Consider the following 19,284-nt stretch of genomic DNA (forward strand, 5'->3'; position numbering starts at 1 on the left):
AGCCAGGGCCGCCGAGTGTCTCACTCAAGCTCAAGGACAGGCGTTTACAATGCTTTTACGGCAGTTTGTCTTTCACAGTGTAGGAACTGCAGGTTTTTGATGCTCGGCGGGCGAGATGGAGGTATGCTAACCTTCCTACCCTCTACCATTCATTGGGCTAAGCTAACTAGCGTTCAGCTAGTCTCCATGGGTCTCAGGTCTCTGCAAAACAGTGGAGAGAAGGGTGCTGATCTTTTCTGGCTCTGAGGACCATGGGACAGTAAACTTCCCAAAAAGTTGCTGCGTTCCTTCCAACCAGGCCATTTTTCTTTCCAGGTGCAGGCACTATTTTTGTGAGACTTGTGCTCTTCAGCACTACCGCAAGTCCAAGCGCTGCTACGTGTGCAACACTCAGACCAATGGTGTCTTCAACCCTGCTAAAGGTAAGCTGAGCCACAGAATGTCAGAGTCTGGCTCTGCTACGATGGGACTTCCCTCACTGAGACGTTGAGCAGCCAGAGAAAGAACTGACTTGCCGGCTGATTTATTCCCTTTATTTCAGAGTTGATGGCCAAGCTGGAGAAGCGCCAGGCGGCGTCCGACCAGCCGCCATCAGATGAAGACGAAGATTAGCAACACCCTGACCCCCCACCCCTCCCTTCTGTGTTTGTCAGTGTCCATTTTGAATAAAACAACTTTTTAAGAAAGTCAGCTTCTCTGCCGTGTTGAAACACTTAACGTTGACACTTTTATTATAAAACTTCTGCAACACTTTGCTCTCACTTTCAAATACGTGCAACCAGACACAATGAGCACCAATGTAACATCGACTGTAACATCACGTCCAGGTACGTTCAAGGACGCCCGCGCGCATGTACGCTTATGCTCTGGAGGGTTTCAAACAAACATGTTAAACTCGCAAAACAGAGTGATGCATGAAGCATGAGGGTGGAGTGCGCATGCGTGAGTCAGCGGATGCTCCACCTGGGTGAGGAGGCCTACGTGAAGCACGCCGTGTGGTCTCACTGAGCAGGTGGGCCACGTTCAAACAAGAGGTAGAACGTCTCCTCCGAGTGTTCAGTAGCAGCTTCCAACATTCAAGAAAATCCTCAGTTCTGGGTCCCCAGATGGGTCCTACTGTGGTTCGGCTCGGGCGGGGGAGGGGTGGGATGGGGGCTCGTGTGGTAACGTGTGAATAGAATCTGTAAGAGAGTGTGTGTGTGTGTGTGTAAGGGGAACGAGGCCATCAGTGCAAATTTTCGGTGCATATCTAGAGAACAAAAGCGTACAAGAGACGTCAAAAAGAGGCAAGATGGCTGCTGGCTTGTAACCTTTGTCTGAGAACAGTAAATCCATGATGTACAAGGGGGCGGTCATTGAAGACCACTTCCTGTCTGCTCAGAGAGTTTCCCCGTCTAAACCCCTGGAGCGTTGCTCCGCCATGTCCACTGTCAGAAGTCCCAGTCGTCCACGTCTAGATGGCTAAGACCTGACTCCAGACTGGCCAGTCCGGACGGAGAGTCCTGCTGCTGCGAGATCTCGAAGCTACTGATGGGTGACACCGGCCTCAGCAGCTCTGGCAACGCTTCAGATGGCCGCCGCTTGATCTGAGAGCAGGAAAGACAGAAATGTTTCAAGGAAATCGTTGATATTACTTTTTCATTCCAGAAACCAGAATTATACAATCAGAGCTTCACATCCAAGAATAACGAATGGCCGACAATCAGCCGCTGATGCTGATGACAAATATTAGCGTAGCAACGTCAGGATGACCCTTACCTGTTTGAAAAAGGGGTGGCCTACGAGAGTGGTGGCCGACGGTCTGAACGAGGACAGAAAGGAAATAATTAGTATCTTGCTAACTGACTGGATGCTTTGCAGTAATTGAGCAGGGGCGTGGTCAACCTCTTCTCCGGGTCTCTCTGTAGGCACAGCTCAACGAAGGCGTGGAAGTGTGGGGAGAACGTCCGGTTGTAGGGGTGTCCTGATGATGAGGACGAAGGCTCTCCGTTGGAGTGGCGAACTCCTCCGGCTCCTGGACCCTCACAGATCCCAGAGTCCGCCCCAGAGCGGGATGGCTTCATGGACAGTTCCTCCGGAGGGATCGTGGTGGTGTCCAGCAAACATGGCACCGTCCCATTTAGTTTCTCCAGCAGCATCTGCGGCAATAACATAGACGGGTGGACTCTCTGAGGGTGAGATCAAATACTTTTCTGAAAACAGAACTGATGGTGGTATTGAGGGACAAACCCGATACGAAGAGAGGTGACGGGCTCCGCTCACCTGTGTAGCTGGCATGTCTTTGAAGGGAACGTGTCCATTGGCGAGTTCACAAGCTGTGATGCCGAGGCTGTAGATGTCTGACCGAGAGTCGTAGCCCTGCAGGTTCTGAAACAAACACCACGATTCTCAAGGATCACATGTAACTTAGGGGAATTTAAAACTCAGCTTCCGGACCCTGGGCAGACTTGGTGCAGATGCGGTACCTGCTGCAGCACCTCCGGGCTGAGCCAGGGAAGAACCTTGACGCTGTACTGAGGGAAGTCATGGACCACTTTGGCTCTCTGGCCGTGACGGATCAGACTGAAGATGCTTCGCAGTCCAGACATGCAGACCTGTCCGTCTGCTGAGATCAACACGTGGCTGGCCTTCACACTCCTGCAGAGTTTAGATCAAATGGTTCAGTTTCGACCCGATCTGACGGGCCACTGCTTCAGAATTCCCACTTTGAATCAGTCGAGGGCAGCGTGTGACGGCCTTCATTTACCAGCCAAATGACTTACAACTCATCTGGGTTTATCCACCTATCATGTCATTGCTAGAAATGAGAATAAAAAACAGAAATCCGTATCAAAGTTTAATAGTAAATGTGACTAAAATTAATCACAAGTTACGTGTTCAATGCAGCACAATCCTTTCTCTAAATAAAGGCACTTAACCAGGCGAGGTTTTCTTCTCCTCAGTCACTGCTCACTAAATGCCATGGGGGCTCTCAAATTCAGGTATTTGTGAACCAAATTCCTAAGAAAGAGTTTACGTAATTAAAAAAAAACAAACTTCAGGTTTCTGAGTATATTAAAAAAACATCTCTGGGCTAAGAAACTGCAGAGTTTTGCCTCTGACTATCCAGCGGGGGAGACCCTCACTCCCTGATTGTCTGCTGGCCACTAGTGGTTGGGAGTGTGGTGGTGTCCGGAGCATCGTACCGGTGCACATATCCCATGTGATGGATGTACTCCAGAGCTCTGAGCATGCCCAGTAGAATGTAGGCGATGGTCAGCTCGGTCATGCCGTCGGTGAAATGTGTACAGATGAGATCTCTGGCTGATCCTGGGACAGAAACAACCATCAACCACAGCTGAACGTGGTGAGAAACGTTACGCAAGGAGAACACGCGTTCCTCACCGTAGGCCATGAAGGGGGTGATGACCCACAGCTCATTTTCAGCTATGAAGACGCTCTTGTAGGGGAGAATGCTGGGGTGGTGAAATAACTTTGACACATGCAGTTCACCCTGTGAGGCAGGAAATGACACCATTATCACAGCTGAAGCCAATCAAGAGGCGGAGCAGTAACCACAGGACGGTTCATCGGGAGACACGCGAGTCGCGCAGACCGCTGAGGTGGGGGGGTGATGGGGGGTGGCAGAGAGATGCAGACCTGCAGGTAGGCGACCATGTCATTAGTACAACACTCCAGGTCGATTCGGCGGATGGATACGTGCTCGCCAGTAGGTCTGTACTGAGCCAGGTTCACTGTCATCAGGTCGTCCAGGCCCCGCCCTAAAACACAGATGAAGACTTTAAAACTGTACTTTCAACACCTGAAGGATCATTTCAAGCGTCTGTACTTAATTACTATTCAAGAGGTTGGGATGTCAAACCACACTGTAAAAACCAAACTCTGTAACGCCCATCCCTCGACGGCACGCCGTGTCTTTGAGATTAACGGATTTTCATCCGTTTCATTTCATCTCAGTATTCCTCTCCAGAACGTGGACAAGAAAAACATCTGAAAATAAAAACCTGAGCATCGTCTGCACTTATTATTTCCTCTCAGGTAACATCCAGCAGCACGAGATGTCGTCTGCCTGTAGAAAGCAGAATTGCCAACGAGACTCCAAACGGAGTGCCGACGTTCAACATTCCGACATTTGGAATCAGGAATCGAGTCAGTTCAGTACAACCGGCACCGACCACCACATCTCTGGTGCAGTGAAAACTAACTTGTGTATCTTGAGATGAAACCAAGCGTGTGCGAGTGTCGGAGTGATTTACCTATTACAGTGAGGAGCTCGTAGGCGCTGCTGTCAGGGAGGAAGCTGCCCATGGTGTCCCGGCGGGGGAGGGAGGTCAAACTCTCCCGGCTGTCCTCATGGGCCTGACGGTAAAGGAAACAAAACCAGTTCAGATCTGCTGGGGAAAGTGACATCACTCACTACAATATACAACTGTGCGAAAGGGAAACATGTGACAAATGTGATCAGATCATTAAAAGACAGGCTGGGGGGGAGGGGGGTCACTCATTAAAGGTTAGCTAACAAGGTGTGTTAGCTTGTTAAAAAAACAAAACAAACACAGATTGGAAAACAGGAGACACCAACCTGGACGTGTTTTACCTCAAGTCATTTAAACATATTCCTACAGGGGAGATACTGCAGTACATCATGATACTGGTACCCTAGCACAGAAGAGTGTGTGTGTATGATAGGTACGGGGGGGGGGGGGGGTCAGCTCTTTGTTAAACATTGTTTCATCTCAAATTCTGCAAAACTGATACAAAAATAGCAGCAAAAATTCCTTCCTCTTTCTGCCTTTTTAGGAATTTTTTCTCTTCTTGGGTTGAACGGATACCGTAAAGTACTGAAGTGTTTTCCACCCAGAAGCTCTACACCGTGATACTGGCGCTAGCTAAGCTGTCATGCTCCTTTAATCTTGTGGATCAGGAGGTAGAACAGGTCAACCGCTGATTTCTGGGACGGTGGTTCAATCCCTGGCTCCTCCGGTTCAAGTGGCCTTGAGCAAGATACTGAACTCTGAGTTGTACAAAGATAGGATCACATCATGAGATGCTCTTGAGGTCCATTCCAATATCCCACCACCATGCAATCCCTCATATGAAGCAGCTGTACCAGAGAACTGGAGTATGTGAGAACCTGGGATGTGTAGTTTGTGTAATAAATACAGAAACACGACTGTCACGTGTGAAGAGCCAGAAGTTCTTCCAGACTGAAACGTCACAATCTGGTGTGATAAAAAGGTTTTTCTAGTAGCGGCGAGGACTCCTGAGTTCCATCAGTTTATCACCATTCACATGAGGGAAATGGACAGACTGCAGTAGCAAGCTGTGGAAGCAGATGATGCCAAGCTGTATGAGTGTTGGAACAGTTTCCATGGTGACCAGAACAAAAATGCACATCAGACAAGTGCAGGTCCTGGAGTATAAGTGGATCCTATTGGCTGGAGATGACTTCAAGAGCAAGCTCAGAGGAGGAACTCTGGAACTCTCCTCAGAGGTAAACAGGAGCAGCCCCGTGTTCTCCTCTAGGTGGTGTTACACTGGCGACCTGAGCAGTTTACATTCACACTGACATCAGCAAAGTCAAACATGCCATGGTGGCCCTCTGGAAAGAATAACACTGTCATGTTTCGAATTCGGTCAGTATTCAAATTACAGCAGATCGTGGAACAAAGTCACAGAGTGGTGCAGGAATGAGTCCGACTACCCAGAGGGAAGTTAGCAGCATTGAACATCCGGTTCCCTCGGCTCAAAGTCAGTGGGACTTGTAGATTTGTTTTTGGTTAAAAGCCTAAAATCAGATCAGTGATTCACACAAGATTAATAGATTTCATCATTTATATTTAGGGAATAAACTATGTCAGTAAATAACACACTTATGAATTCAAAGTGTTTATGTGTCTTAAAAAGAGAAAGTGGCAAAACAAGGCTACAAACATACACCTCGTAACCGCTTTATACTTCTAGCAGTTACATTCACTCTTCAGAAATCATCAAAGCAGTGTTCGTTAGTGAAGACGTTCATTAAGAACAAATCATGTACGTCTCAGCAACAATTGTCTGCCACGAAGAGCTGATTTTGCTGCAATGGTCTGACAATCCTGCTGGGTTTTAGTCGAGGGAACCCATGCCAATGCTAACTTCTTGGTTAGCCTACAAAGCTACCTCATCCCTGCAGCGCTCTCTGGTGGAAAGCCTCAGCAGGGATTGCCATGCATTGCTGCAGCAGCGTCATGGGACTCCATCCATCAAGAGTGCTCAAGGACACACAGTGACTGAGTTTACCATCAACTCAACAACAGGCTCTCGTTGGCACAGACAGGGGTGTCAAAACACAATCACGACAACACAGACAATCTTTAGTGAGGGGACCAAAAGGCAGCAGGGACCTGGAGGACAGCGTGTTAACAGCACACTCAGAGGACCGTCTAGCTGGGGGACGACTGTGTGCTCTAGAGTTTCCCTGGCAGAAGCCCTGGTGAGTGAGGTGGGATGATTTCCTCAGCAAAGCGGTGTCAGGAACTCATGCATACAAAAATGTGGAGGTTTGTGAATTCCTCTACATGTAGACCTGCACGCGCGCACGCACAGACACACACACACACACACACACACACATGCACACACTTTCACAATAAGGTAAATGGGGGAGGGGTGTAATGATGCAGTGGCAGGAGTACCGCACTTACTTTCCTGTGAGAGAGTCCCTGAGCTTGCTCTGGGGTAGAAAAACCACATCAATGACACGAAGACACACAAAACAGGAGAAGTGTTTAGAGCAGCTCGTCAACTGGGACCTTTACTGGTTTTCCCGCGGGATTTATCTGAACCAGCAGCTTTTGTTGATCAAAGCAAAGTCATCAATGCAAACACTTCCCATGAAAGCCGGCGAGAAGAAATGAAACTGCAAACATTAGATCTGATAGCAGTAAAATGTTTGCTTCTACAGAAAATATTTAAATATTTTTGTACTCATGAAAACAATCAAAATGACACAGCTAAACCCTTCAGGCCATACAAACTGAGCACAGCCACACAAAAACAAGGCAAACATGCAACACTGTGCAATGATTTGTCTGCAAAAAGATGAAAATGATGCAAAGCTGGCAAAGAAATCAACCCGAGGAACACAAGAACCCCAATAACACACTCAGAATGATCCTTTCATATTAACACGCAAAGAACCTCTGTGGCTAAAAAATACACAGCCACCAACACGCTGTAACTCCACTGTACTACATTTCAATTGTAGCTCACGCATTACACTTTGGACACACACACACACACACACTAAAACCATATGCACTCTGTGGAAACACCACAGACAAAACAAACGTGACCTCATCAAAGCTGAAACCAAACCCGGTTTGAGAGCCAAAACCAGCAAAATATTCTGTGCTCAGAAATGAGAGGACACGTTCAATGACCACCCCAACATTCGGGAAAATACGCTTCTATGTCCTCCTCAGAGCTGCCCGAGATGATAGCAGCTAGTGATGCAGGCGAGATAGGAAATATAGCGTACAATTGTTTTTAATCAAGAACTGTATCACATATTATAATTTATCTGATAACTGAAGTGTAAAACAAGTATTTCTTGTGCAGCAAAATGAATTGTTTTTTTTCCCAGTAGCTTCCATGTCATGTAACCTACAGACTCTAAATACGTACAGGTTATTATAGATGGGACATATCGGACATGCCTCTTTATTTGGGTGGAATCTTATTGCATCATGGAATTAAAATGAACATTTTGGTGTAAAAAGCCATGTGGATAATTCACGTTGATTCCTAAAAGCTTCCATGTCCTGTGACCTCGGGACTCCATATATATGACTATTGGATGGGACATACAGGACACGCCTCTTCGGAGTGGAAGTGCATCCTATATTTTACAAAGTGCGAGTAAAAGACAGGACAGAGGGAGCCTTGCCAGTGAGCAAATTTACTTAATCACATATCTCTGCAACACAGTCCTGTGTATTTGACATAACACCAAAAATGTTCTCTTTTCAAATTCCTTTTATATTATTCATTGATTAAATCTTAAAAGAAGCTTCTTCCATTGAGCACCTTTATGACATGGCTGACCACAGTAAGAGGGATTCCATCACCAAATCAAAGGCTCTTACAGGCCAAGAAAAGCACACTCACAAGAAGCGTTAAATAAAATCCAACACTTTCTATGCGACAGGCACAGAAAACATCCATTAAAAAGAGATTTTGTTTCCACCATCCTTTGGTAAGTTGTTGTAGCAAACAGAAATAATGAGGCTAGCTAAGACTCAAGCTAGATAAGAGACGCTGTAATTCAAGGATGACGTCCAAGAAGCAGAGCAAAGCAACCACTCACTTGCAGCAAAGCACATCAACTTGAAGAACAAATGTTCGGTTGTTTTTTTGTTTTTTTTAATGTGTCATTAAGGAAACCTGGAATATTCAGTGCATCCTGTTTGCCTCGGACCTCACCTCCAAATAACTCCAAATCCCGCAGGCTCTCCACACTCAATTTCTCAGAGACCCAACGCTGACAGACACAGAGGGTTAATAACAGACATGGAAAAAAGAGAAAAAAGGAAGCAAGCATAAGGAAAGGCTCCACAGAAACAGAAACACTGATACTTCATGCTGGAAGCAGAACTGTGAAAATCACTTCATCGTGCAATATTTCTTATGTGTATCTACACGGGTAGCAGATATAGTACAAACAACACATGTAATAAAACTCTACTTTTACATGTTAATAATTTCTGCCTTTGAGGTAAGGGTGGAGGATTATTATGGACATTTACAGTGGATTCTAAAGCGATGAATATATTGTTATTCTGCCAGGTTACATTACTTGTACCTTCACCAACTGGGCTTAAAAACTGCCTCCAGACATGTTCTTAATTATATAAATAAACGCTTTTCAGTTAGTCTTCGGAGCAAATCTAGCAAGTCAATGAACACTTCGAACTTGGCGCGCCAAATCTTCTTCTTACGCATGAGAAAATGACAAATATCAAAGCTTGTCACACAGTAGGCAGTGCCAAGCAAAAGTGGTGCGATTTCTAAATATAGCTGTGAATCACCTCATCGTGACCCCAAATGTGCTTGGCACCTTGTAATTTTCGAGAAGAGATTTAATCCACGCGCAGCACATCAGCCCAGTAAGCCTGTGTCTAATTGCTTCTAAAGAAGGAGAGGAACTCGGTGAGCACTTACAAGAAAAGACATGGATCCTCTTAAATGTGGTTAATACACTGTTGAAAACACGTCCAGAGGAGATCTGTGAAAAACAAGACTGTGAAGGAGACAATGTCTCTGGGTGGTGAGGACATGTCCATAGCCCCATCATGAAGAATACTACACTTTACAACAATTAATGTTGTCATAAAAAAATTGTGTGAAATGATGATATGTGCAATAATGAGCTTAATACTTAGTATTAATGCTTGTTTGACGGAGTAAATTTTGCCAGGCAAATTATATTTCAGTGGTTACACTTTAGGTTTTGTGATTTTTTTTATTCAACATGCTGACTGAGTAGTCGAAACGCACGGTAATACTTACTGGGATGTCGGTGGGCACAGATACGCGCAAACACACACAGGTCGGATCCAATATTTTGAACAGATCAAGAGAAAAATCACTAACTAAATACTAATTCGCCGTAGCTTTGCTCTTGCTAATAGCTTGCGAATGTTTTCATGCTGAAGGGCGCAGGCTAGCGATGCTAACGGTAAAATTGCCTTCAACCAAAGCAGCTATCCCACACTAAATTGAACAGTACTACATTATTTTGTGATTCACGATGAATTAAATGTTTTGATAACTTACCACTGCAGCGTTCGGTTCAATAATATCGGACTGGAGTAACAGAATATCAAAGGATAACTTGGTTAGCTCGCCATCCTTTGAGTGGGTTGTGTCTGACAGCTTGCGAGTCGCGCACATTTGGCGACAACCAGGGAGGGCAAAGCTTGGCGCCGGCTCGTGACGTCACATCGCCAGGGGTCCGCAGAAAACAAGGGCTTGAAGAGATATCAGTAAACAGGTAAATAGGACTGGTTAGCCGTAAATGTTCCACCGCTGTTGGTGCGAGTGGTCAACGGAAAACGTTACCATGTAACGAACGAGCTTTAGAAACGCGCTGTAACTGCGCCACAGTCACGGCGTCGCTACAGGCACACACCCACACCTCGGCCTCAATTTGCGGCCTTGTGCTAGCTGTTGCTAATGTTGTGTATGCGTTAACAGGATTGCCGTCGACTGTAAATGAAACCAAGTTCACCTCGGTAATGGTTTGGCTGTCAAATGCAACGTGAGGTAACGACGCCGAGCAGGAATCTGTCGGCTGCTGCCCCTCTAGCCAAGCAGTTAACTAGCTTCTTGTAGTTCACGTCAGCCTCCGACTTATCCCTGTAGCCAATGCTAATCTCATCTCCCTCTAAACCTCATTTATGTGCACGCACAATAAATTTATAATGTATTTCTTCGAATCACCATTTAGTGAAATGTGCGAGTATAAAGTGTATTTTTCTAGTGCATCTGCAGTTTCAAAGTGTGTGTATTAGCAAGAGTCTGACGATACGATTGTATTAAGATGTATTTTACACGATACAAAGTGGTAAATCCTACCTAATGAATTGAAAATGTTGAAATAGATCTGAAAAACATTTTATTTATTTGTACATCATGTGATTAAGACCAGTGTCTCTCCTATGTTTTTACAGCATAGCCATGAACTGGAACAAAGGTGGTCCAGGTGTTAAACGGGGGTTTGGCTTTGGAGGCTTTGCACTTGCAGGAAAAAAAGAGGAACCCCAACTTAACCAGAAGTCTCACACAACTTTCGGGCCTCCTGGATCAAGTGGGGGATATGGGAAGAACCAGCAACTGCCATCATTCTACAAAATAGGGACAAAAAGAGCTAATTTTGATGAAGAAAATGCGTAAGTTTTCCCTCCCTCTCTGACAATCTACAGATACAACCTGGAAATATACATCAAGTTATAATTCTCAACCTTTGACCCACACTTTCTTTATCAACAAGGTATTTCGAAGATGATGAAGAGGAGTCCAGCAGCAATGTGGATCTGCCGTACATCCCTGCTGAAAACTCCCCCACGCGGCTGCAGATGCAGGCCGGCGGCGGCTCAGACAGCGAGGATGACCCACTCGATGCCTTCATGGCCGAGGTTGAGGTGAGACGAGTTTCAGTCGTGCAAAAGCAGAACCGCTGTCATCCTGTGTACATTTTGTAGGGATATTGAAGAAATATATTTGAATGTTTGTTCACCTAAACAAACACCTGTTCTCGTCCTTTGAGAGTCATTGCAGCACATAATTATGCTAATAATTGTGTAATATCATATAGAGTGAAACTAATACACTTATGACAGTCATTTTGCTATTGCAGTGCTAGTTTTTCCTCTTGTTCTCTGGCTGTGTCTGAAATCACAAGTTACTCACTTCTGTTGTGAGTTTTCCATTTTGTAGATTACTGGTGTCTGAATAAAAAGTCAGATTTATGTCACTGAGCTCAAGTATCCCACAATGCCGTGGGAAAAGTAATGTGCTACATTCTGTCACGCATATAACACTTGCTGGCAGAAAACTGGCAGACAGGCAAGAGGAGTGAGCTGTGGGAGGCCACCTAGTGTCCAGATGCTTTATGTTCATTTTGCAGATGAATTCCCTCATAGTCGTCTGTAGAACTCCCTCATCGGTGAGTGTGGAGGAGGCACCAAGGAGGGGATTTTGGATGCTGCCTCTGGCCGTTCTCTCAAACTCTACCCCACTAAATGTTTTTAAAGTTGGGAATGTTGCAGGGCTGTGACACCATGTCAACTGAGTAACAATACAGAGATTGAAGCAGGTGATGGGTGAGTCCACCCCAGCGGACACAGAATCAGCATCTGCGTTAAAGGAGGTGCGCAGCCAAAACGCGAATGCTGTCGACTTTACACATCTGTAGGGGAACGCCACACCGGACTGGCATTACATCGGCGTTGTTTGGTTCAAAATAAACAAGCAAAGTGTAATTATCGCATTGGTATTGAGGACTATTTGTGTGAAAGTGTCTCTGTATTTTCTCCTCCAGGACCAAGCAGCTAAAGACATGAAGAAACTCGAGGAAAAAGAGAAGAAGTCGGCCAAGTAAGACTTCATCTGATTATCGAGTGTCCTCTGTGATATTGATGTAAATTGGGCGTTTGTAGCCAGAGAAAAGCCCACTTCTGGAGTATTAAAAGTCTAAAAGGTGTTTTGTGGGCTTAGTAGAAAATGTCTCCTGAGGTAAGCAAAGCCACCTTAGTCACAGAGGGATGTGGGCTGTCTTGGGTGTATGAACGAGCCGCAGGGAAGTTTTTTTTTTCTCCGCTTGTCATTTCAGGGGTATTCGTGATGACATAGAAGAAGAAGATGAACAAGTGAGTGAGCCCTTCAAACTACTTAATCCACTACATCGCTGATCAAAGAGGTCTCCGGACCAAACATCCCCTCTCCCCTCCCTCCTGACAACCGGAAAAACAAAGCATGTTTAATTGTTGATTCACCTCAGCAAGTGTTTGAATAATTTTTATCACATCCTGGACAAAGTTTTCTTCCATCTTTTTATAAGGCCGAATGTCTCTTCTGGGCTTTGTGACTCTCTCAGTCGCCTGGATGGTGCCTGCTTGCTGTGCCGGCTCAGTTTTCCACATGAAACGCTGTGTTCTCTGCAGGAAGCCTACTTCCGCTACATGGCCGAGAACCCCACCGCCGGGCTGACCCAGGAGGAAGACGAGGAGAACATTGACTATGACAGTGACGGAAACCCGATCGCCCCCGCCACTAAGAAAATCATCATGCCCCTCCCTCCTATTGACCACTCGGAGGTACAGTTGATACACTGAGTCATGACCGTTAAAGAGTGTTGGTGTAAAACCGACTTTATTGTGTTAGTTAAGGACAAGAGATTATATTTTGATTTTGCATGCTTTTTGTTCCCACAGATTGATTACCCACCCTTCGAGAAAAACTTCTACAATGAGCACGAGGAGCTCAGCAGCCTGACTGGGACTCAAGTGCTGGAATTAAGACAAAAACTCAACTTGCGGGTAAATCGCGCTGTTGCACTCCAGTATATCAATGTCATAGAGTTGAAATGTCTTTGTTGATGTCCCAGATGGATCCCAAAGTCCTGAATCGAGGTCAAACAAGCCGTTCTTTTTAGAAAACAAACAAAAAAACTTTAGTACAGAACATTCAGTTGTTGGCTCTGCTGCCGGCTATTCTCATCATGACTGCTGTAAAAACTGACAATCAATTATTTAGTCGCGCTTGGATCCATTTAGACAGCAGTTGGAAAGTTATTAGAGTCTCCTGATTAAATTATTTATCCATATTCAAGTTCGCAGAGGGCTAACTGGAAGTCGTCGTTCCGGCCGGAGCCTACTCTGCCATTACCACTTTAGACTTAAAACGATGGGTAGGTTGCTCTGAGCAAGCTGCAGTACCTGTGAAGAGACTGGTTACACGATCAGAATTTGATCTGTTTGGTCTTTCTATCCACAACCAAGGTAGCAGAGCCTGGGCAGCTGTTTAGCCTGGAAAATACAAGTGTCCCATTGGAACTCAGGATCAATGATCCTTGTACTCTTCAGTATTTGTTATTAATTTGAGCCTCAGATCCAGTTTCTGTCACTCTTTCTGGCAGTCGTGATTGTGTGGGGAATAAAAGATCAAATTGATGTGTTTGGTTTCTGTTGTGACCGTCAGGTGTCAGGGGCTGCCCCTCCTAAACCCTGTACCAGCTTTGCCCACTTCGGCTTTGATGAGCAGCTCATGCACCAGATCCGCAAGTCCGAGTACACTCAGCCCACTCCGATTCAGTGCCAGGTATATTATGAGTTTATGTTAAAATCAAATATGCAACGTTGAAATGAGTCTATTGAGTGAACAGACGCCTGTTGTGTTCTGGATGTAGGGTGTGCCCATAGCGCTGTCTGGACGTGACATGATCGGTATCGCAAAAACCGGTAGTGGTAAAACTGCTGCGTTTATCTGGCCGATGTTGGTTCACATCATGGACCAAAAGGAGCTGGAGCCGGGGGAGGGGCCCATCGCCGTCATAGTGTGCCCCACCAGAGAGCTTTGTCAACAGGTAGGTCATGAGAGACCGGATCGGTGTTGAAAAAGCGATGAGGATTTTTGTTCACTAATTTGTAAACCTGGAAATGTCTTCCAGATCCACGCAGAATGCAAGCGTTTCGGGAAAGCCTACTCGTTGCGCTCTGTGGCAGTTTACGGAGGAGGAAGCATGTGGGAGCAAGCCAAGGCCCTGCAGGAGGGAGCAGAAATTGTGGTGTGCACTCCGGTAAGAGAGGACCAACATTTCTCTGAATCCTGCCTGCTAAGAAGAAACCGCAGTAAATGTGAAGTTCACTCAACGTGTGTGTTCACAGGGTCGCCTCATTGACCATGTTAAGAAGAAGGCCACATCCCTGCAGAGGGTGACGTACCTGGTGTTTGACGAGGCAGACCGCATGTTTGATATGGGCTTTGGTGGGTTTGCATTCTCAACACTGCAAAACATCTTTCTTTCTTTTTTCAGCACAGCAGCTTATTTATATTTTTTGTCTTTTGTAGAATATCAGGTCAGGTCTATCGCCAGCCATGTTCGCCCTGACCGACAGAGTGAGTATTTCTCCTCAACTGTAGTGTCGTAGATCGTGAAGGTTTTAAAGCATTTTAATGAACCCTCATATTTTGCCTTCGCAGCTCTACTGTTCAGCGCTACGTTTCGAAAGAAGATAGAGAGGCTGGCCAGAGACATCCTGGTGGATCCGATCCGCGTGGTGCAGGGAGACATCGGAGAGGTATGAGGCATCATCGTCTTCACCTGCCAAACATGAGCACCTCAGTAGTGTAGCGGCCTTTTTTGTTGCCTAGCAACACAGGAGATTTGGTTCCCATTTTTGCGTCTGTACAGACACAATTGGGAATGTTTGTGGATGGGAAGGTGAGGTGATTTGTCCCGGTTCCTGAACTAGCGCCTCCTTTGGCCGGTGTGGGCATCTCCTCTGGAAGGAGGGTAATAGGGGGGAATAGCTTGATCCTCCATTGCATCTTTCCATCAGGTAGAAGGATGCCATTTCACGTGCGACAGAGGAAGCATGTGGTGGTCCAGGGTGATTATCAGAGTGACAGAGGGACGGAGCAACAACCAGGACAGCTTGTTAGGGTACAATTGGGGAGGAAAAGACAAAAACTAATGTTTGATATGCTTGTTGCTAAGAGAAATGTTAGGTATCACTGAAAAAAAGATCCATCTTGAGTTTAAGACACCAACGTGTGTATTCACTGACTGTCCCTGTGACCAGGCCAATGAGGATGTGACTCAGGTGGTGGAGATGCTGACCAGTGGGAGTGATAAGTGGGGTTGGCTGACCCGGCGGCTGGTGGAGTTCACCTCCTCTGGCTCAGTGCTCATCTTCGTCACTAAGAAGGCCAACTCTGAGGAGCTGGCCACTAATCTGACACAGGAAGGCTACAGCCTGGGCCTGCTGCACGGTGACATGGACCAGAGCGAGAGGAACAAGGTCATCAGTGACTTCAAGAAGAAGAATTTACCCGTTCTGGTGGCCACAGATGTAGCTGGTGAGTACCAGGGCTTTTTATTTGTGTCCTGTCTTGGTGCACATGAATACTCGTGCTGTTTTTCACTCATTTTTGCTCCGCCACAGCTCGTGGTCTGGACATCCCGTCCATTCGCACCGTGGTGAACTATGACGTGGCGAGAGACATCGACACGCACACACACAGGATTGGGCGAACTGGTCGTGCAGGAGAGAAGGGCGTGGCTTACACCCTTCTGACCAACAAAGACACCTCATTTGCCGGGGACCTGGTGCGGAACCTGGAGGGGGCTAATCAAGCGGTTTCTAAAGAACTAATGGATTTAGCCATGCAGGTGAGCTAAACCAGTCAAAGCAGAAAGTAACTTGTGTAACGAGAAGAAGGATTTTAACTTGACACAATTTCCCAGAATCCCTGGTTCAGGAAATCCAGGTTTAAAGGTGGGAAAGGAAAGAAACTGAACATCGGTGGGGGCGGACTCGGGTACAGAGAGAGACCGGGGCTGGGGTCTGAAAGTTCTGTGAGTAACAAATTCGGATTTTAAGCAAAATTTCTTTTGTGGTCTCATGGTGGTATTCAGATGATATTCAGAGAGGTGAAGCTGAATCCCGTGTTTCTTTGCAGGACCGCAGCAGCGGCAGCAGCAGCAGCAGCAGCGTTTTGTCTTCCCTTGGGAGCTTCGAAGGTTACAGCAAACCAAGCACAGGCGCGATGGGAGACCGCATGTCAGCCATGAAACAAGCCTTCCAGGTACATCTGTCTTTGTTGCTAATTTACTTGTCAGTTTTAATCAAGAAAAGGTCATGTTTCTATTTTTATATATGTCTTCTTGACTTCGGTCTGTTCGTTTGCTGTTTTCTTTTAGCCAGCGAAAAATCGTACAATGCCACTGATGTTCGTATTTTTTTAGGTTAAATCTAAAATGGCGACATTGAGGAAAGTCAGGATTTCTGGTGCCCTCTGGTGGCAAAGAGTGAGATGATGTAACAACTGAATGGGATCGAATGAGGCTACATAGCTAAAGATTCATGTGACAATGAGGATTTTTCACCTGGTTTTGGCTGTTTAGCAACATGGTCAATGCAGCTTTTTAAAATATTTGAATACACACACACACACACACACACACACACACACACACACACACACATATATATATATATATATATATATATACATATACATTCTCTCAGTTGTGAGTATTACTTGAGGTATTTCTTCCTGCCACATGCCCACCTGCAGTGGTCCATGTTTATGGCACTGCTCTTACCAGATCTCTGTTAGGAACTTTGTAATCTTGAGATGATTACAAACTTTCTACGAATTTCCAATTTTCTGTTCAGGATATGAAAAGAGCTGTGAATCAGTTTAGCGGAGCGTGTCATTGTCTCATCATGTGATCATGAATAAAAATGTTATTTCTGAAGTGAATATGCAGCATTTCAATTAAATTAGATGAGCATTTGCTGTCTTTATAGACAGCCGCTCTCTGTTCGTCATGAATGGCTGTGTTTAATTCTCTCGTTGACCACAATCACTCTGCTGTCTATGTGCTTTGAGCGCCCCCTGCTGGTAAAGGGGAAGGGCCTACTCTCCCTCGTGTTTCCTGGTGTTGCCTCCCAGGCAGCTAATCTCTTCCTCTACTTCCAGGCCCAGTATAAAAGTCATTTCGTGGCTGCGTCCAGTGGCCCACCGAAGCTCAGCACCAAGTCCAACAGCAACTCATGCTGGACCAGCGCCGGCAGCCTGAGCTCTGTTCCAACGGAGTCGGCCAACGGCTCAGAGCGCTCCCACGCCCCAACCTTCACCATGCCTGGCTTCACCAGCGCCGGCTCCCTCAGCTCGGTGTCCCCCGTTCAAACCAGCTCACAGCACAGTGTCCCTCCACCTGCCCCTCCCTCGCCGAGAGACAGCTCACGAGACAAACACGGGGAGGACTGGGGTCGCCACGGAGACAGTCACCATCGTCACAGCGACAGGAGCGATCGGCACAGCGGAGACGGTCGCCACGGGGACCGAGATCGTCACGGAGACAGGGATCGCGGGGATCGTGGGGATCGTGGGGATCGCGACCGCCACGGGGATCGGGATCGCCACAGCAGTAGCCGCCATAGTGACAGTCGTAATGGAGACGGAAGCAGGAGGGACAGAGAGGATCGGCGGAGTGAGAGGGATGGGGGAGACAGGGTGAGTGGAGACAGAGATGATAGCTTCGCTGTCCCTGAACCACCGAAACGTAGAAAGAGCAGGTGGGACAACTAAAGATCACCACCAGGACGGTCTCTAGAGAAACACGACGCCGATGGCTCCACGGCGAGCGTCTCTGATGGGTAGGCAGATATTAGAGGCTGAGACAAGCACAGAGGTGACGTGATCCTGACCACGCAGTCGGGGGGGGGGGGGTGGTCAGACTGACAAACACAAGCAGACACAGACACTGTACATAAACCATCGAGACTGTTGTTGTAGGGTCAAGCAATAGAGCTGTAACGAATTCTGTTGTCTGTAAACAATCACGCGTAAAGCTGTTGTTTCTTCTCACTGAGATCCTAACATGCGTTCCTGCTTGCAAACTGGACTCTGTATTCTTTTCTAATTGATCTTTGCCAAGCCTGTTCATGCGTTTTCATTTGGTTAACAACTATTTCATTTTGAAAAGAGCGTTGTTGGTTCACAATAGCGGATGTCAAAAAAGCTTTTTTTTTTTCTGTGTTTGCGTGTGTGTGTGTGTGTGTGTGTGTGTGTGTTGTATTCAAGTCTTAGTGAAGTGCCTTCCCCTGGCATTTTAGTCTGTTAATGCTTTTGAAATGTTTTTCAAGAAGATGTTTGTGTGCGAGAGAGAGTTCAAGCAGTCGTTCACACGTGGAAAATGTGAAGTTTTGATTAAAAAGACTCTTTTGGCATCTACATTTGTATGTTGTTATTACACCGGTCAAATTGTGTCACTCAGTTCTAAACTGGTATTCACCCTCAACACCAGTTGTTCTTCCTACGGTTACTTTGTACTGGTTGATTGCTTTTATTTGGTCTGTGCAGTATAGCGATAACACACGTGCTGACTTTTTACAAGAGTTGAAGGAAGATGTTGCTGTCATAAGAACTGTTATATTTATGCTGTTGTGCTGGCAACAATATAGTGAATATGACAATTTTACACAAGTATAACTGCATAAAATACCACTTTTTTAATATTCCAAAGGAAGGCCTGCACAATTAACATATTCAATGGAAACACGCCTGCCTGCAGACTTAAGACGAAATCTATGGTACAGATTCCCTCATAAATTACACGATATTATCTATTCACAAAGGCTGTATACAAAATATATATACCTGTCACTATTTACAGAGGTATAATGAAATATACAAATGTAGAGAAATGTGTTACAATATAAGAAAACATGGAAACAGTCAAAAGGGACTTAAAAACCTAGTTTTTTTGTTTGTTTTTAAGCTTGAAGATCCTCACGGAAGACTTGACGAGGACAAACCAGGAAATCAAAAGGATTTTTAACCAATATCCGTTCACCTCCAATCCACCGAGAATCCGCTTTAATTAATACATTGGTGGGGAGGATCTGAGAGTTTTCCGACACCCCATGAACGCCTCATGAGAGGATGAGGGCCAATCACGAGCGACATCCTGCTGAAGAAAAAAAACAAAAAAAAAACAGGCTGTTG

The 19,284-nt window shown here is 45.9% G+C and overlaps 3 protein-coding genes across 9 annotated transcripts in view; 2 read left to right on the forward strand and 1 right to left on the reverse strand.

The window, feature by feature from the left end:
• rnf113a (ring finger protein 113A) overlaps nucleotides 1-687 on the forward strand; it is a 3,761-nt gene extending 3,074 nt beyond the window's left edge. The window contains exons 9-10 of the mRNA XM_086185595.1: nucleotides 316-422; nucleotides 542-687. Of these exons, the coding sequence (XP_086041721.1) occupies nucleotides 316-422; nucleotides 542-612 (178 nt within the window). The 3' untranslated portion in view covers nucleotides 613-687. The remainder of the gene's footprint in view (nucleotides 1-315; nucleotides 423-541) is intronic.
• strada (STE20 related adaptor alpha) lies at nucleotides 661-10,110 on the reverse strand. Of its 5 annotated transcripts, XM_086185594.1 has the most exons (13): nucleotides 9,820-10,108; nucleotides 9,205-9,268; nucleotides 8,428-8,524; nucleotides 6,687-6,715; nucleotides 4,257-4,359; nucleotides 3,640-3,761; nucleotides 3,385-3,493; nucleotides 3,186-3,309; nucleotides 2,466-2,637; nucleotides 2,263-2,367; nucleotides 1,885-2,138; nucleotides 1,759-1,801; nucleotides 663-1,586 (listed from the first exon to the last, which is right to left on the reverse strand). In XM_086185594.1, exons 2-13 carry the CDS (start codon nucleotides 9,214-9,216, stop codon nucleotides 1,431-1,433), a joined length of 1,326 nt encoding a protein of 441 aa, XP_086041720.1. In that variant the 5' UTR covers nucleotides 9,217-9,268; nucleotides 9,820-10,108; the 3' UTR covers nucleotides 663-1,430. The 5 variants fall into 5 exon arrangements, with proteins under 5 accessions (XP_086041716.1, XP_086041719.1, XP_086041718.1 ...); XM_086185592.1 differs by lacking the exon at nucleotides 6,687-6,715 and having other exon boundaries at nucleotides 662-1,586; nucleotides 1,885-2,168; nucleotides 8,467-8,524; XM_086185590.1 differs by lacking the exons at nucleotides 6,687-6,715; nucleotides 8,428-8,524 and having other exon boundaries at nucleotides 661-1,586; nucleotides 1,885-2,168; nucleotides 9,820-10,110.
• ddx42 (DEAD (Asp-Glu-Ala-Asp) box helicase 42) lies at nucleotides 9,909-18,506 on the forward strand. Of its 3 annotated transcripts, none has more exons than XM_086185581.1 (18): nucleotides 9,909-10,036; nucleotides 10,716-10,934; nucleotides 11,036-11,186; nucleotides 12,086-12,141; nucleotides 12,377-12,413; nucleotides 12,708-12,860; nucleotides 12,978-13,082; nucleotides 13,744-13,863; nucleotides 13,952-14,128; nucleotides 14,213-14,341; nucleotides 14,430-14,529; nucleotides 14,614-14,661; nucleotides 14,746-14,843; nucleotides 15,348-15,624; nucleotides 15,711-15,937; nucleotides 16,013-16,123; nucleotides 16,228-16,353; nucleotides 17,254-18,506. In XM_086185581.1, exons 2-18 carry the CDS (start codon nucleotides 10,723-10,725, stop codon nucleotides 17,863-17,865), a joined length of 2,739 nt encoding a protein of 912 aa, XP_086041707.1. In that variant the 5' UTR covers nucleotides 9,909-10,036; nucleotides 10,716-10,722; the 3' UTR covers nucleotides 17,866-18,506. The 3 variants fall into 3 exon arrangements, with proteins under 3 accessions (XP_086041707.1, XP_086041708.1, XP_086041709.1); XM_086185582.1 differs by lacking the exon at nucleotides 9,909-10,036 and adding an exon at nucleotides 10,157-10,308; XM_086185583.1 differs by lacking the exons at nucleotides 9,909-10,036; nucleotides 10,716-10,934; nucleotides 12,377-12,413 and having other exon boundaries at nucleotides 11,112-11,186.
• Nucleotides 18,507-19,284: the final 778 nt, after the last annotated feature.

This window comes from Aulostomus chinensis, chromosome 18 (assembly GCF_037954235.1).
Source record: "Aulostomus chinensis isolate RoL2024-O1b breed Wild chromosome 18, RoL_Achi_v1.0, whole genome shotgun sequence".
NCBI classification, from domain to species: domain Eukaryota; kingdom Metazoa; phylum Chordata; class Actinopteri; order Syngnathiformes; family Aulostomidae; genus Aulostomus; species Aulostomus chinensis.